General features: G+C 38.5%; 1 protein-coding gene across 8 annotated transcripts in view; it reads left to right on the forward strand.

The window, feature by feature from the left end:
• The window catches only part of septin9b (septin 9b), a 118,646-nt gene extending 104,406 nt beyond the window's left edge, over window positions 1-14,240 (forward strand). For all 8 annotated transcript variants that reach the window (XM_047366135.1, XM_047366136.1, XM_047366138.1 and 5 more), the window contains 7 exons: window positions 17-98; window positions 1,534-1,671; window positions 5,566-5,683; window positions 7,738-7,833; window positions 8,012-8,108; window positions 10,966-11,017; window positions 12,526-14,240. In XM_047366135.1, coding sequence (XP_047222091.1) covers window positions 17-98; window positions 1,534-1,671; window positions 5,566-5,683; window positions 7,738-7,833; window positions 8,012-8,108; window positions 10,966-11,017; window positions 12,526-12,742 — 800 coding nt within the window. In that variant the 3' untranslated portion in view covers window positions 12,743-14,240. The remainder of the gene's footprint in view (window positions 1-16; window positions 99-1,533; window positions 1,672-5,565; window positions 5,684-7,737; window positions 7,834-8,011; window positions 8,109-10,965; window positions 11,018-12,525) is intronic.
• The last annotated feature ends 1,882 nt before the right edge of the window (window positions 14,241-16,122 follow it).

Genomic DNA, 16,122 nt, shown 5'->3' on the forward strand with positions numbered 1-16,122 from the left:
TTTTGTTTTTGTTTAGATATTGAGGAGAAAGGAGTAAGGATGAAGCTGACAGTCATTGACACTCCTGGTTTTGGAGATCAAATCAACAATGAAAACTGGTGAGTGAAGTCAGTTCCCTCATTGACCATGTATGGTTACTCATTACTGCATGTTGGATACAAGATGTTCTATCAGGTTTCAGAGTGAAATGAAAATAAATGTTGAATATCAGAGATTGTTTGAGGATAAAGTGTGACCTTTTTTGTGCATTAATGGTCAATGCATACATTAATTGTCGACAACATTTTTTAATCTCTACTCCGGCCAATAGACGGCGGTGTTTCATGTGATGTGACCTTTCTTTGTGAACATATTGTATAGTGACTTGCAAAAAGTATTCACATCTCTTGAACCTTTTTACATTTTGACTGGCTACTTCTAACCTCAGAACAATTAGAGATTTTATGTGATAGAACAACACTAAATAGTGACTGGGCCATCCTACCAAATGAAGATGCTTCAATCTCAACCATTTCATTGAGGTATTGTTCTTCTGTAATGTGAGGTTCTGGCCCAGTTTGCCCATCCTGGTTTGTCTTGGTTTTATTGATTGATCTCCATTACCTCTGACCGGCATCCCTGTTTTTGCTGAATAAAAGGATCCAGCAGCATAATGCATCCATCACTATGTTGCACAGTTGGGGGGGTGTGTCCGGTTTGATATGCAGTTTTAGTTTTCCCCATACCATGTGCTTTGGATGTAGGCCAAAAAGTAAAATGTTTGTCTTATCTGAACTGAGCACCTTTTTCCACATTTGCTATTTCTGATACACGACTTGTGTCAAACTTTAAAAGGGAGCTCTTATAACTTTCTTTCAAAACGGCTTTCTTCCCACCATTTTCCTGTTCAAGGCCAAATTTGTGGAGTGGACACGTCATAGTTGTTTTAACAGATTCTCCTACATGAGCTGTGCTTTCTACTGCTCCTCCAGAGTTACAAGTCAGTTTAGGTGAACAGTAATGTCTTGGTAGGTTTGCTGTTGTGCCATTTTTGGGATGTAGTACTGAACAGTTCTTTGAGATGTTCAAAAATTCTCCACGACTCCCGGACCTGTCTGCTGTGTTCCTTGATCTTCATGATGATGTTTGATCACTAATGTTCTCTAACAAACCTCTGAGGTATTTACAAAACTTCTAGATATCTGAGATTAAATTACACAGAGGTAGACTATATTTACTAGTTTGGTGATTCCAGAAGCTATTGGCTGCACTGGATTTTATTTAGATGTGTAAAACACTGAATACAAATGTATTTCAGAATTTTATTTGTAAAAGATAAATGTTCTAAACCATGTATTCTTTTCCTTTCACTTAACAGTTTTACACTACTTTGTGATGGCCTTTCCCAAAAATCAAATTTTGATTGTAACCTAAAAAAAAGTGAAAATTTTCAAGAGGTTTAAACAGCTTTGCAAAGCAAGGTATGAAGAATGCTCTGAAGCTAGATGTTCATTTATGTCAGCTAATCATTTCATTTTTAAACTCGTATTTCAGCTGGCAGCCTATTATGAAGTTCATCAATGACCAGTATGAAGCCTACTTGCAGGAGGAAATCAACATCAACAGAAAGAAAAGGATCCCAGACTCCAGGGTGCACTGTTGCATATACTTCATACCTCCCACAGGCCACTGGTAAGACCCCCCCACTCTCCCCACACACACACACACACACACACACATCAAGTGTGTTCCACATTTCCCTCAAATAAAGAGATAATTCAGGCCTCCTTGGGATCTCCACTGACCGCCTGTTTGTCCACAGCCCTGTCAGTTTTATAGTTTCATCTGCCACTCTTATGATTTCATGGGGATAATTCCTCCCTGAGTTTTTTATGTTAACAAGTCCCTTTAGACCATTGGTCTTTTTAAAGTCTCTGATTAAAAGGAAAGATGCAAAACCAAAGGGGTTTATAAATCATGTGCAGATGCTGTTTAAGTAGACTGTGGTTGGAGAAAAGGTCTTTCCATCGTCTGTGGCAGCACAATAAAAAAAACAAAAGTATTGTTGTCCACCAACCTCTTCAGTCAGTAGTCATCCAATGTTTTACCCTTTGTGCACCAAGGCTTTCACAGTTGTCCACCTACAAAACAGATATTTTGTGCAGCTGTGGGGATGACATGTATCTGTACTTAACAGGACCCTTCAACTGTAAGTCATGAAGTTACAGCTGCTCCTTTAGAGACCCAATGTGTTTAGTGAGAGGGTTTAGTTAGGTTTAGCGGAGTCATGTGGGCCACAGTCATGACAACACTTGTATTATATTGCCGTCCTGAGTGGCCTTATGCATTTGTCATTGTGAATATAGATTGCTTTACAATGTATTATTGCATTATTTCTATGTAGCTAGTAACTTTTTTCACTCAACAAAATCTTTTTATTGAAAGATTTTGGAAATGATATCCAACAAGAAAGCCCCACACCAGAGGAAAGCCTGAAACACACACATTGCAAATATACCACACACTTTTGACCCCTTGATAAAGGTTCTGGTTTAGTTATAATGTTGTTGAAACAAGCAGGGCTCAAGCTGATCATGATCACCAAGATGCTCAGACACCAGGTGTGACTGTCCCCAATCAAGCCAATTTTACATAGACCAAGAAGATGTCGACCAATGAGAAAACAATTCTCAAATATTGCTACAATCATGCTTGACTGAACAAATTGGCCTTAATAACAGGAAATGGCATTAAAGAAGTCAATGTGAGGCTTTCAAACATTGGAATGCTGTACCACCTGTCAAGCCTGGTGGTGGTAGAATCATGGTGTGGAGCTGTCTTGCTGCTCGTGGTACTGGTGCATGACGCAAACTGGATGTAAGAATTAAGATGGACTAAACATTGTTGAGCTGGATGCCGTGTTATGATCCTGTCATGAAGGATCACAAGACACACACAGAAACACAAGTGTGATTTCAATGTGTAGAAACATTCAAAAAGGGGGCAAAGGTAGGAAAAATGGAAAGGAAATAAGGTTAGCTTCTGTTGAGGGTATATGGTCACAGACCTGAATATAAATGACATTTCTAACATGTGAAATTGTTGTGGAGCTGGCTGTAAGGTAAAGATTTGGAAAAATGTAAAGAAAAGTCTGTAGATCTTGTCAAATTTGTCATTCTAATTCTGAATAGAACTGTAAATCATTTCAAGACAGACGCAGCATGACTGCACCACCAGTCATTGAGTATTTGTGGACGTGGCAGCAGTCTTACAGTTAGGTATCATGGCAAGCCTGGCCAGGAGGGAACCAAACAGCAGCATACAGTGCTTCATAATGCAGCCGATCCATTAAAAATGTAAAACCTTCTGTAGTTTTAAATTGCTGACACAGATACCGTCCCAGAGAGTCTATAAGGTTCTGAATATCAAGCCAGCAAATGAAATGGAATTAGCTTCTGTAAAACTAATACTACTTAAGATGTGCAGTGCACTCAGTGTCCTAAGCTTCTCCAGATTTGTCGACTGTCAGGTAGGTAGACTGAGAGGAATCTGTTGCAAAGTTGGTCTTAGATGAAAGATAGATGGCCACTGAAGCAGAAACTTGTCAACTTGTCTTGGCATCAGAAACTATTCTCAATAACAACCTCCCAATATCCCCCTCAAAGCAGTGCAGCTTTTACCTCAATTTCTGAGTTTTCACTCTTATTCCTGTCATCTCAGAACTCTGATCAGTTACTGTAAAGGAGCTAGAAATGTTAGTTTGCTTTTAGGTTGTTTTCTCTATGCTTAATTTGATCCCTGAGTTTTTTTCAAATTGTCTACCTCTTCTTTTATCACTGTAACCATAGAATTATTACATGCTTACTAAAGGACATATGCACATGTGTTCCTGCATGTACATGTACAATGTTTTGTACATTTGTTACATATGCATATGTTAATGTGTGCACTTGAAAGGATACAATGATGCTCAGTCAGGCTGATCATTCAGCAGACGTGGGATTGTACATTTTTGTTTCAACACATTTTCAGCTGTTACTATACTATAATTGGATTCAAAAATCACTGAGTGGAAAATATTGTTTCCCACCCACCTACATCTTCTTGTGCTCATCTTTGAGTAAGATGTTTCATCCTTTTTTGTTTTTCTCTTTTTTGATCTCTCTATCCCTGGGGCTTTTGATGATCTGCATCACTCATCTCTCTTTAACTTTGTGCTGCTCTGTTTCTCTTCTCTGCTTTCCATGCTTTGTGGAACACATGCTCACCAGTGTGTCATGCTGTTTCGAGGATGATATGCCCGTCGCTCTGTGTGGATAGGCCTGCCCTACAATCCGCCCTGGGAGTCTGAGCCAGGCTGGCTCGGCTCGGCCGAGGCTAATTGAAGGGCAGAGCAGACTGCATGAAGGGAGTTTGTGTGAAGGATCGGCTGCAGGCAAATCTGAGATGAAATTAAAAAAATAAAACGTAGAGAATCCTACGAGCCTAAGAGCATGACATGCCTATTGAAAGTGTCTTGCAAAAGGATTTATAGTTCTTTAGGCTTTTCACATTTTATCAGTTAACAGTTTCAAACTTCAATGTATTTTAGTCGGACTTTTCATATGTAGACCAGGACAAAGTTGTTTACAAAGTTGAAGTAGAAGGACATGGATACAACATTTTTAAATGTTTTTTTTTTATATAATCAGAAAATTGGGGTGTGCAAATGTATTCAGCCCCATTTTCTCTGATGCTCCAAAATAAACAGAAGTTAAACCATTTCCCTTCAAACGTCACCCTATAAGTAAAGAGCTCACCTGTTTGTGAAAAAACACACCATCTCCATAGTGAAACATGGTGGTGGCAGTATTGTGCTGTGGACATCTTTTGTTCAGCAAAAGTGGATAAGGTGATCTGAGTGGATGGGCAGAGGGAAGGAGCTAAATACAGGGCAGTCCAGGAAGAAACCCTATTAGAAGCTGCTAAAGACGTGAGACTGGGGGGGGGAGGTTCCTCTTCCAGCTGGACATCCGACCTTAAAGGTCCAGCCAGCGATACAATGGAATGGATTAGATCACAACATATTGATGTGTCATAATGGCCCAGTCAAATTCCAGCCTTGAATCCAATTATGAATGTGTGACAAGACATATTTGATAGAGATTTATTTCAAAAGACATAATAGTGGAATTACACTGAAAGGTAAATTCACACCTTACAGAGTTTTGACAACACTTTCCTTCCACTTCACATGTACCACTTTGTGTTGGTCTATCACATGAAATCCTATTGAAATACATTGAAGTTATCAAGGATAGAATATGCTGCTGTGCAAACATGTTGTGTGGTGTATTCCTCAATGTGAATGAGTGTGGTATAGAGGAAAGCAGTCGTAGTGAATATTAAGAGAAATTTGGCCAGAAACACCAAAAAGAAGATTGTTTTAGAAAAGACAATTACTGCCCCCTAGAGGTTTCTTCATTTCATTACATTTAATTCATTTTAATACAAATCATTTTACTGGCTGAAGCAGAACGTTGTTGCTTTGTACCACAGAGGGAAACAGGGAATTGTTTGCATTCAAGTTTCTCTTTAATCCTGCAGTCTTAGACCTCTGGATGTGGAGTTCATGAGGCGTCTCAGCAAAGTGGTCAACATTGTCCCTGTCATTGCCAAGGCCGACACACTCACCCTGGAGGAGAGGGACAGCTTTAAACAGACGGTGAGATGTGTTTGAAGTGATCTGGGGGTGTGGTTAGATGTATCCTGCGTTTTGACCTGCATCAGGTTTGCTTAAATAAAGATGGAGTGCAACAAACACAAACACACAGTACTACACATCAAGAACCACTGGTTGATAACATACTTCATACAGTATCTTGTAAATAATATTCACTCCCAGTGAACTTTGTCAAAGTATCTCCAGAGCATAATGCTGCCACCATCATGGTTCGCCATGGCGATGATCTGTTTAGGGTGATGAGGAAAGGTTATTTGAACTGCTTATGTTCCTTAATCAGAACTTTATCAGAGTTACTAAAAAGATAAATTTGATAAAAAATTGTTAGATATATTGTAAAGGGCTTGTTAGGGGTATAATATTTGTGCAACCAGTGATTTTGCTTTAAAACAATTATTTTCCAATGTGAACTGGATTACCACTGAATAAGTTTAATTAAAGGCTTCATTGTTACAAATTATAAGTGTGAGATGATGCTACAGCACGAAAAGATGAATTTATTTTAAGGCCTTTTACACATCCTTACTGGCGGTTTCAAAAACTTTGTCTTCATTTGTAATTCTCCTCAAACGTACAGCAAGACTCCTTTCTTTGATAGCCTCACATCTCTCACTTTCTTATCTCGGCTCTTCAGTTGAATTCAAATCCCTATTTCACACGACCTGGGTCGTAAATCGTCTGATATTATAATCTTTCGCTCTTTGAGCTTCTGCTGGATAATTCTCAATCCGCAGGAAGCAACCTGTCAGTCACTTGCCATAATTTTCTTCATCTCTTCTTTCTTTCTTTAAGAATGCAGGCTTTATATTTTAGAGAGTTGGCACCAGCACATTGGTTACTTTGGCCTCCGTTTATCCACCCCCCCCCCACCCGTTTTTTCTTTTTGCAAGCCATCATGGAATGAGACTATATGTTTTCCAAATCAAACCTTGCTCCTAAGTGTGCCTTGTGTGTTGAATGTCTGAATTCTTTAAGCCAAAAGATGACATGGCTTCATTTGTCCAATTGCATTTAGTTTGCACCCTATAATTTAGCTGGGAAATGCCTACAGTGAAAAAGCAATGACATTTTTTATTATAGACAAAACACTTAAGTTTTCTATTTGCATGTCAGAACTTCAGTTGTAACGAGGACATGAAGAGAAATGTGACCATTTCATTATCTAGTCAGGTGAAAAAGAAATTACATCCTCCCTCAATTCTAATATTTTATGTATCAGGACATGATAAACTGATCTGATTCTAAAGTTATTTGAATCTAAAGTTGCACCTGGAGTTTTGTCAGTTTTTTGGGCTGGAGTTGGCATGTGTTAACACAATGTCAGGGTGGTAAGATAACAGCAATGGCCGAAGAAGAGCAGTTTATGCTAACTATCAACTTGGGAAGGGTTACATGGTCACATATGAGCAATTTAAAATCCTTCATTTTACTTTGAGAAAGATTATTCACAAGTAGAAAAGATTTAAGACGGCTACCAACCTTCCTGGAAGCGGACGTCCAAGCATATTTCGCTCTGAGATCAGACCGTGCAAAGCTTTGCGCGACTGCAAACGACAGAGGACTACATCTATCTTACTCTACAGGTTTCAGTTAGCATGTTAAATATTAAAGTTCATGTCAGTATGTAGTATATGTGTTTTGGTATAGTTTAGGTTAGATTTGAATCCTTCCAGAACCTAATAAAGACCAGTTAGTATTTACATAAAGTTGTAAAAATGAAAAGTAGTTCAGATTTTCTTACAAATGACTGTTGAGGTTAGGACAAATTTCACCAACATCTGGTTTGTATCATGGTTTGTAACATCTGTTGATGTTGATACAAAAGCCCATCCTTTGCTGATCTGGCAGCCATATGCAGTCTCATTCAGATTAGGTCATGGAAATCATTTGTGTGTATAAAATGTTCTCACTGATTAAAATCTCAGATAGCAAATATTTAATAGGATATATAATCATACACTGTCTGTTGTATTTCGTGAAATCTTATCAAACATAACTTGATGTTTTTCTCTCTCATCGCGCCTGGCTGTGTGTAGATCAGGGAAGAACTGCGAGCCAATGGGATCGACGTCTACCCGCAGAAAGAGTTTGATGAAGATGCAGAGGATAGAATGATCAATGATAAAATCAGGGTGAGTTTACATTCTAATTGGTAAAGCCTACCTGGAGAGCAGCCACTTATCGCTTTATGAAAAATATGAGTTTTGTTGCATGTCGATTGTGGTCTACTCTGGTTTGCTTTGAAAAATTCTACAAACCTTGAGCAGAACAAACAAAAAGTGAACCGGAATATGTTCTGGCCCCAACCAGGAGATGATCCCTTTTGCTGTGGTGGGCAGTGACCAGGAGTACCAGGTGAATGGGAAGAGGCTTCTGGGAAGGAAAACAAAGTGGGGAACCATAGAAGGTAATACACATGAACTCTTATACAGCTGGAGTAGGTCACTAGCGGTGACAGTCTAATTTCCTCTTTTGTTCAATAAAACTGACCTGACACTGCAAGGCAACCAGTCCCACCATTACTATTTGCCTAAGCTGCTGGAACTCAAAAAAATCAAACTAACAGAAAATACATGTTAGTAAAAAAAACACAAACGTATTTGTCGGAGTAGGCAAGTTTAACCTAGTTATAACCAGGGTCCCAACGGTCCAAATGACCCCAGCTACTATATTCAAATAAATAACAAAGACACTTGAATTCTTTTTAGTCACTTACCACAGCACTCACCTACATGGTGAAGTCGCTCTGCAAAGAAAAGCATAGTCTATACTCTTTTTGAAATGTTTTAAACATGTGGGAAATAACATATTACAGTTTTCACATGTGGCCGGGGGGTCTAGGCATGTTGTACAGAGACCTGTTTAAATGGGTTTCTCTGAACCAGGAGAATATAATAGATAGGTGAGAAATCTTTTGGAAGATTTTTCTCCTTTAAGATATTGAGAACAAAGGGCAACAGCAGTGATGTTATTACATGATAGTGCACCTGTAATTTGGTATGTGGTTGTTTTACACAGGGTCAAAGAAGGTAGTTGCGATTGTGTCCTGCGCTGACCTTTACCCGTATTTAAATGAAGCCTTTTTTATGCGTTTTGGGGGAACGTTGCCGAATTTATGCATGTTTTTAAATTACTTAGTTCCCAGAAATATAGCGTATGATTCTCAAATACCAGGTCAGTGCACAAAAACTCAAAAGGAAAGGAATAGCTCACAGGTGCTGACCTGAGTCATGTGACAGAATATTATAAATACCATTTGCTTTGTAAACAAGACACTGAGACAGAGTAAATAACTGCACAAAAGTCTGGTAGAAATAATTAAGAGCGGTAAAACCTGAGATACAATGTCAGAGGATGGACAGTGCCCTATTGCAGAATGACTTTAGCACAGTTAAATGCTGTTTTTTAGGGTAAATAGCTGTTCTATAAATAATATTTGAAAATCATGGTAATTATGTACACTACAGTGAACTGTAATATCTTAACAGTCTTATAACGTGGATCCCTGTAAAAAATAAAAACATGTTGGCTTGTCAGAATTGAATAAGAACTATTAATCTGACTTTTGAAAAACTGGCATATTAACAAACTCGATCATGTCCTGACAGTGGGAGGCTATTTTGATCTTAGTAAATGTACATCTTTAAAGTACTTTGGACCTTCTTGCTTGGATTAAATGGAACGTTTTGGGATTTCAGTTTGAAGTTTTGTTAAAAAGGTTTTAAGGTAATCTCTTACCTGCTATAGCTACAACTTGGTGTGTTCGTGTAAATCTGGGTTAGCTGGTGCGCCACCAGTAATCTTCCTGTGTGAAACAAGCATTGAGATCTGAGCATGAAAACCATTTCTGGTCACAGCTACCAGAGTTTCTGCTGCGGTTTACATTTAGTCCTCTCAGTTTAAGGCCTCATTTATTTATTTTTTTCTTCCAAGAAATGACCTATTAGAAAGGAATTTAATGCCATTAAACATTAAGCCTTTCTCACAAACCATTCAAGATTGTTTTACTCCTAAAACTGACTGCTTGTTGTTTGTTAAGGGAATAATAATCCAGACGTTCTTACTATACACTCCACTGTCAGGTGTTTTTCATGTGAAAGCGTACGTGAACGAGGTTTGGTTTCAGTAGCAGGCAAAAGCCTGTTGTCAATAAACTTTGAAAAGCTTGTTAAAGCTAGTGATAAAGTTAGTGTAATTGCAGTCATGTCCTAGCCAAAACACAATAATTACCGTTATATTTTTTAATATAAATTAGCTACATAAATTAGGAAATGAGATTATCTTAAATTTGATGGCCAAAGGTCGCTTTTCTTCCAACTTCTCGGTAAATAACTTCCAAAGGCAAACCTAACTTTAGTAAACTACTTTGTGTTAATAATTGTTATAATAACATTTTTGAGACTTGACATGTACTGCAGGCAGGAAATAAACCTATTCTAACCTTTTAACAGAACCTCACTTAAAAAAAAATCCTGAACCATTCTTTTAAGACATTTTATGTCGGAAACAAGTGTCTCCTTATCAAGTATAGACATTTCAGACAGATTAATTACATTTCAGAATCTCTTAACACGTTAAGAAAGCGAGACAGATAAAGTAAAATTAGAAACTTGAGTGGCAGAGGGAGAGACGAAGCTGCTTAACATTTCAGCAAGATTTGATAAATGAAGTTTAGGATAAGACGTCTGTAGTTGGGTCTTAATAAATCCTTCAGAGGGCAAAATTGTTTATTTTCTTGAATTTTAAATGTAAAATATTAAAGCAGGACTAGAGCAGCACAGATACCAGCCATCCAGCTCAATGCATGCTAGTGTAGCACATTCCCCTGATGCCTGTAATCAGCGCTACAGGCCGAGCAGTTCCTCCCCTCTCCTCCTCTGAAAGGGAATTTAATTTCCTGCTCTGTATTTCAAAGCTTTCCATAAATGGCGCCCTCCTTTTATTTCATTTTGAACCTCTGACACAATCTCTAATTCAAACATGTGTTAGTCCTACCGGAGGCACTAGTCACTTGTCATGGAGAATTTGTTCAAACGTTTCATTTTAAAGTTCTCCAGTGTGAAGGAGAGATGGGAATTATTAAACCGTTCCCAATGAGTTGGAGTGTGTTATCTAGCTAAAGAAAATTACTGGTGATGTCGAGGTAGTAGTTTTGTTCCCTCTCAGCTTGTGGCCAACACTGCCATCTTGTGGTGTTTAAGGGTTTTCAAGATTGATAATTATTTTAATCACTTGTTTCTTTATTTTATTGTCTCTCTTTGCAGTTGAGAACATTGCACATTGTGAGTTTGCTTACCTGCGGGATCTCCTCATCAGGTAGGAATCCAACCCAGCTATGATTTCCTTTTCATGACTACAGGATGATTTACAAGGTTTTAGATCAAATTGAGTCCTGGAATGAGTCTCCTGGCAGGTCAGAAACACTCTGGCACATTGTGCAGCTGGGCTAAATTAATTATAAGCTCTGTTGAATCAATAAACCTTTACCTCCCAACACAAATCAATAGAAATGAAAATTTAAAAAATGTTTTGAGCGGTTGCTAATATAGTGCTACCTTGAGTTATCTTGACTTGCCGCCTTTAGGATGAGCAGGTACAGTTTCAGTCATCAGTTCAACTTGCACTCATAAAAAGCAAAAATGTCATATTAATTAATTCATTTTAATGATGTATTTCAACTGTTCTTTTTCCAGGCTGAATTATGATCCAACAATCAACTTAAATTAAATTTAAGAACTAAAAATATGTGCATAAATTTTAATTTCTCTTTTTGAATCGATTGTGTCAACATTTTATGTACAGGCTTCAATTTATACATAACAAAAACTAATATTTTGTATTGTTCCCTCTGCAAGTTGCATCCCTACCCTGTGCTTTCGAGTTTGTCTAAATATTCTGACTGGCTTTGAGGTGTAGCTCACAAATTTTCAATAAGGTTGAGATTGGGGCCATTTCAGAAGCCTAAGGGTGGCCAGTTTTATTCATTCTGAAACCAGTTTTGACATGTGAGTGCGATTATTTTATCATTGGAACACTCAATTCTGTTCAAGTTGTATTCATCTGTCCCAAACTTCTACCTCTAATGAAAGGTAATTGATCTGAATGTTTAGGAACAACCCAGGACAGACTGAGAGCTAAGCCTGGCATAAACTACAAGGTCCTGGAAAACAGTATCAGGATTGACTGAGAGGGTGCTGACCAAGAGAATCTTCTTTAAAACAGAGCATAAACCAAATCACCAATTAAATATGACTAAAATGGACCAGCCAGATGCCTGCAATAGACTTTTTTTTTTTTTTTTACTGTCAGCTGTTTGGCCACAAATACAACATGTATGTTTGGAGGAGATAAGATGAAGTTGTCAAATCTACAGAACAATATGTGAACTATTAAGAATGGTGGTGGCAGCATCATGCTGGGTGTCTGTTTTACCACCTGTGCGTTGAGCGTAGAGGATAGAATAATGAAGGAGGATCAGTACATCCAAATTCTTTAACTTCCCATGAAAACGGCTTGTTGATTTTAAAGTTGAACAGAGCTGTACACTCGTCCAAAACACACACCAAATTTATCGAAATACAAAAGATGATGTATGTATATAATTGAGCCCATATGCTTAATTTTGACCCTGTGGGGAATAGAGAAAATCCCCAATTTAAAGGTTTGTTGTTTTATTAGCGGATGAACAGAAATGAACAGTACAAACATATTAATAGCCTGACCCCTGATGAGTGTATGTAAACTCATCAGAACTGTAGCTGGAGAACAGAATTTTGTTCAACAGAAGCAACCCCCCCAATAACATAATGTCTACTCATCCGCAGGACTCACATGCAGAACATCAAGGACATCACAGGGAGCATCCACTACGAGACGTATCGCGTCCGTCGGCTCAACGAATCCAACGGCCATGTCATCTCTCAGCTGTCTGACCATATGGCCGTTCAACCAAAGGCCAACGGTCAGATGGAGGAGCAGCCCGGCGACCTGCAGACCAACGGCGTGGCTGCTCAACATGAAGCCTTGTCCAATGAGATGTAGAGGTCAACTGTGGTTTCAATCAGGCACAAAACATACAATCAGACATGTTCTGTTTACATGAACAAGCCCAACTCTATACAGAACACACATACACACTGATGCTGTGAAGAGCATTATTATCACACAGATGGACAAGATACATAATGTAATGCCTACGTTTTCTTTCGTTTCCTCTGTTTTCAGTTTCTTTCCACTATTATCACTGTTCTGAGGAAAAATCCTTGCTGCGACACATGGTGACATTAAAGTTGCTCGATCACAAACAGTTAAAATGAAATATTTCTGTGTTTCAGTCTTGAGCATTAGATCCATGGAGCAACAGAAGGAAAAAGATCCGTCTAGGGTGCAGATAACCTCAGCAACGTCTTGACAGAAAGCCATCTGATCAGTTGACACAGCATCACTCTAAAATGAAGCACAACATGAGACAATTCTGTCTGCCCTCTGACCTAGAAATACTTCTGTGCTACTTGCCTGGTCTGTTTTGTGCAGTGGTGTATAGTATTGTATAGTTACTGAGGTTGATTATTAGGACTAGGTTAGGCTAGGTTTACATTGACATGGATAAAGATATAGTTAACATTTCTGCGCTGGGAAACAAATTTGAAATGCAGCAGTAGTGCAGAGCAGCTCCCTCTGTTGTTTTAAGATATTCCAAATAACCCTTTCTTGCCAAACCAGGACTTTTGTCTAAAGGATTCCAATAGTGTTGTGTAATTCTGCCGTGCTACATTTTCCATTGCTAGTTTACTGTTGTATTTTTATGGCTTATGTTTATGTTCTAATATTAATTGTATAAGATGAGGTGCAAACATTTGTCCAATTCAGTCATTTTGTCCAATCTTCTGACTGTAAACAAAACAAGTCTTTTGTTTTTGCTCTAAAGAGAAGCACATACAGCATATAGAGCTGATTTATGTGTTGTTTAATGTAATGCATATAATTCAACTTTAACTCCACCTGTTGTTTTTCCAAAGTTCGTAGCAGGCCATGAATAGTAGTTGCTAACTCTAGGTTGGAACTGTTGTTGTTGTTTTTCCTATTGCATGTTTAACATATTTGTAAGACTGCACTGTGTCAATTATGAAATGAGTTTAGCAAGTGGAAGCAATCCTGCCAATTCATGATCATTTTATTCAGATTTTGCATTTCATCTGTGAGTGAAAAAATGTACCTATAAAATTTTAAAGGAACACATACAAATAATTTGATGCAAACGTTTTTCAACAGCAGCTAAATTGTAATATTTTTTGAAGACTTTTACTCTAAAAGGATGTTTTCTAGGCCAAATGTATCTGCCATTCTCAGTCAGCTTTGTAAGCCTGAGCAGAACTATTTCCATAGTAAATGCAAAATATTGTATCCCAATGAAAAGATACTGAATTATTCTTTGTTTACTGTTGTATAGTTTCTGTGTAATTTGTCATGCTATTTCAGATTAAGGTTTTATCTTTGACATGCTATCTCTAAGAATAAAGATTGATATTTTTACTGTTAATTTGTGTTAAAAGTGTAGAAATTTCTGCATCAGTGTGTCTTTAATTTCCATTGGAGTCCCTATAATCCGGATTATCATATGTTCAAATATTTCCTCTGTAGTGGATATTTGTAAATATATCTCACCCCGTGCTCAGCACTGAACTAACTCCTTTGTTCCATAAATGAACCATTTGCAACCTACCTACAGTTGCTGAAGACACATATTAGCCAAGCAGTATTTCACCTTTTCAATCCAGTTCAGAATCAGACATTATGGTGTGGGGTCATCTGGAGCAAAGGCCAAAGAAATCTGCATCATCTGCATAATAGTGATATGAAATATTGTGATTTACAGGTCCTTCTCAAAAAATTAGCATATTGTGATAAAGTTTATTATTTTCCATAATGTCATGATGAAAATTGAACATTCATATATTTTAGATTCATTGCACACTAACTGACATATTTCAGGTCTTTTATTGTCTTAATATGGATGATTTTGGCATACAGCTCATGAAAACCCAAAATTCCTATCTCACAAAATTAGCATATTTCATCCGACCAATAAAATAAAAGTGTTTTTAATACAAAAAACGTCAACCTTCAAATAATCATGTACAGTTATGCACTCAATACTTGGTCGGGAATCCTTTGGCAGAAATGACTGCTTCAATGCGGCGTGGCATGGAGGCAATCATCCTGTGGCACTGCTGAGGTCTTATGGAGGCCCAGGATGCTTCGATAGCGGCCTTTAGCTCATCCAGAGTGTTGGGTCTTGAGTCTCTCAACGTTCTCTTCACAATATCCCACAGATTCTCTATGGGGTTCAGGTCAGGAGAGTTGGCAGGCCAATTGAGCACAGTGATACCATGGTCAGTAAACCATTTACCAGTGGTTTTGGCACTGTGAGCAGGTGCCAGGTCGTGCTGAAAAATGAAATCTTCATCTCCATAAATCTTTTCAGCAGATGGAAGCATGAAGTGCTCCAAAATCTCCTGATAGCTAGCTGCATTGACCCTGCTCTTGATAAAACACAGTGGACCAACACCAGCAGCTGACACGGCACCCCAGACCATCACTGACTGTGGGTACTTGACACTGGACTTCTGGCATTTTGGCATTTCCTTCTCCCCAGTCTTCCTCCAGACTCTGGCACCTTGATTTCCGAATGACATGCAGAATTTGCTTTCATCCGAAAAAAGTACTTTGGACCACTGAGCAACAGTCCAGTGCTGCTTCTCTGTAGCCCAGGTCTGGGGAATGCGGCACCTGTAGCCCATTTCCTGCACACGCCTGTGCACGGTGGCTCTGGATGTTTCTACTCCAGACTCAGTCCACTGCTTCCGCAGGTCCCCCAAGGTCTGGAATCGGCCCTTCTCCACAATCTTCCTCAGGGTCTGGTCACCTCTTCTCGTTGTGCAGCGTTTTCTGCCACACTTTTTCCTTCCCACAGACTTCCCACTGAGGTGCCTTGATACAGCACTCTGGGAACAACCTACTCGTTCAGAAATTTCTTTCTGTGTCAATAGTGGCCTTCTGGACAGCAGTCAGGTCGGCAGTCTTACCCATGATTGGGGTTTTGAGTGATGAACCAGGCTGGGAGTTTTAAAGGCCTCAGGAATCTTTTGCAGGTGTTTAGAGTTAACTCGTTGATTCAGATGATTAGGTTCATAGCTCGTTTAGAGACCCTTTTAATGATATGCTAATTTTGTGAGATAGGAATTTTGGGTTTTCATGAGCTGTATGCCAAAATCATCCGTATTAAGACAATAAAAGACCTGAAATATTTCAGTTAGTGTGCAATGAATCTAAAATATATGAATGTTAAATTTTCAGCATGACATTATGGAAAATAATGAACTTTATCACAATATGCAAATGTTTTGAGAAGGACCTGTACA

Source organism: Girardinichthys multiradiatus, chromosome 5 (genome assembly GCF_021462225.1).
Source record: "Girardinichthys multiradiatus isolate DD_20200921_A chromosome 5, DD_fGirMul_XY1, whole genome shotgun sequence".
NCBI classification, from domain to species: Eukaryota; Metazoa; Chordata; class Actinopteri; order Cyprinodontiformes; family Goodeidae; genus Girardinichthys; species Girardinichthys multiradiatus.